This window comes from Galeopterus variegatus, unplaced genomic scaffold (assembly GCF_000696425.1).
Source record: "Galeopterus variegatus unplaced genomic scaffold, G_variegatus-3.0.2 Scaffold21704, whole genome shotgun sequence".
Classification (NCBI taxonomy): domain Eukaryota; kingdom Metazoa; phylum Chordata; class Mammalia; order Dermoptera; family Cynocephalidae; genus Galeopterus; species Galeopterus variegatus.
Genome location: NW_007747815.1, coordinates 9,826 through 10,565, shown reverse-complemented (window position 1 = coordinate 10,565; position 740 = coordinate 9,826). Strand labels below are relative to the sequence as shown.

Here is a 740-nt window from a genome sequence, read left to right as displayed (position 1 = left end):
AGTATTTATACTTATGTCTTCATACAATATCATAGATTCCTTGGAGGAGTTGAATTTTCTTCATCCTTTTATCTGTAGCAAGAATGATGGTCTAGATCTGTAAAGTGGGTTTGTAGTAGTAATTTTTGTAATTAATAATTCATTACAGTTGCAGAATCTTCTTGTGATTTTTCTTTCTTCTACCATATGGAATACTGTACCTGTTGTAAGATACATATGTACATGCACCCACAGAATTATGAAGTTCCAGATTTCCATTTTGTGAACCAGGTCTGGTGACTTGAGTTGAGGAGAAATGTGCTGTTACAGGGGTTAGTGTCTTTTGAGGATGTTGCTGTGTACTTCACATGGGAGGAGTGGCAGGACCTTGATGATGGACAGAGGACTTTGTACTGGAATGTGATGCTGGAGACATACAGCAACCTGGTGTCATTGGGTGAGTGAAACTCCTCAGTGTCAGGGGTAGTACTTTCTTCGGGTATGGTACATGAAGGAACCACTTAAAAGATTTAATGTTATTTAGGTAGGATTTTATTCCATAAAGAATGCATCATCCCTCTCCATAGAAACGTTGAAATTCACCCTGTCATTTCATAGCCTCTTAAGGTGAGCTCTTGTCATCCTTTCAAGAACCTGACAATTTTGTAAAGTCCCTGTTATTATCCATTAAAGGGTACTGCATTACCAAACCTGAAGTGGTCTTCAAGTTTCAGCAAGAAGCAGAGCAAAGGACAATAGAC

General features: G+C 38.5%; 1 protein-coding gene across 1 annotated transcript in view; it reads left to right on the top strand.

Moving 5' to 3' along the window:
* Positions 1-279: 279 nt before the first annotated feature.
* LOC103583325 (zinc finger protein 717-like) overlaps positions 280-740 on the top strand; it is a gene marked incomplete at both ends in the record, with an annotated part of 7,467 nt that continues 7,006 nt past the window's right edge. Inside the window, 2 exon segments of the mRNA XM_008564673.1 lie at positions 280-436; positions 673-739. Coding sequence (XP_008562895.1) covers positions 280-436; positions 673-739 — 224 coding nt within the window.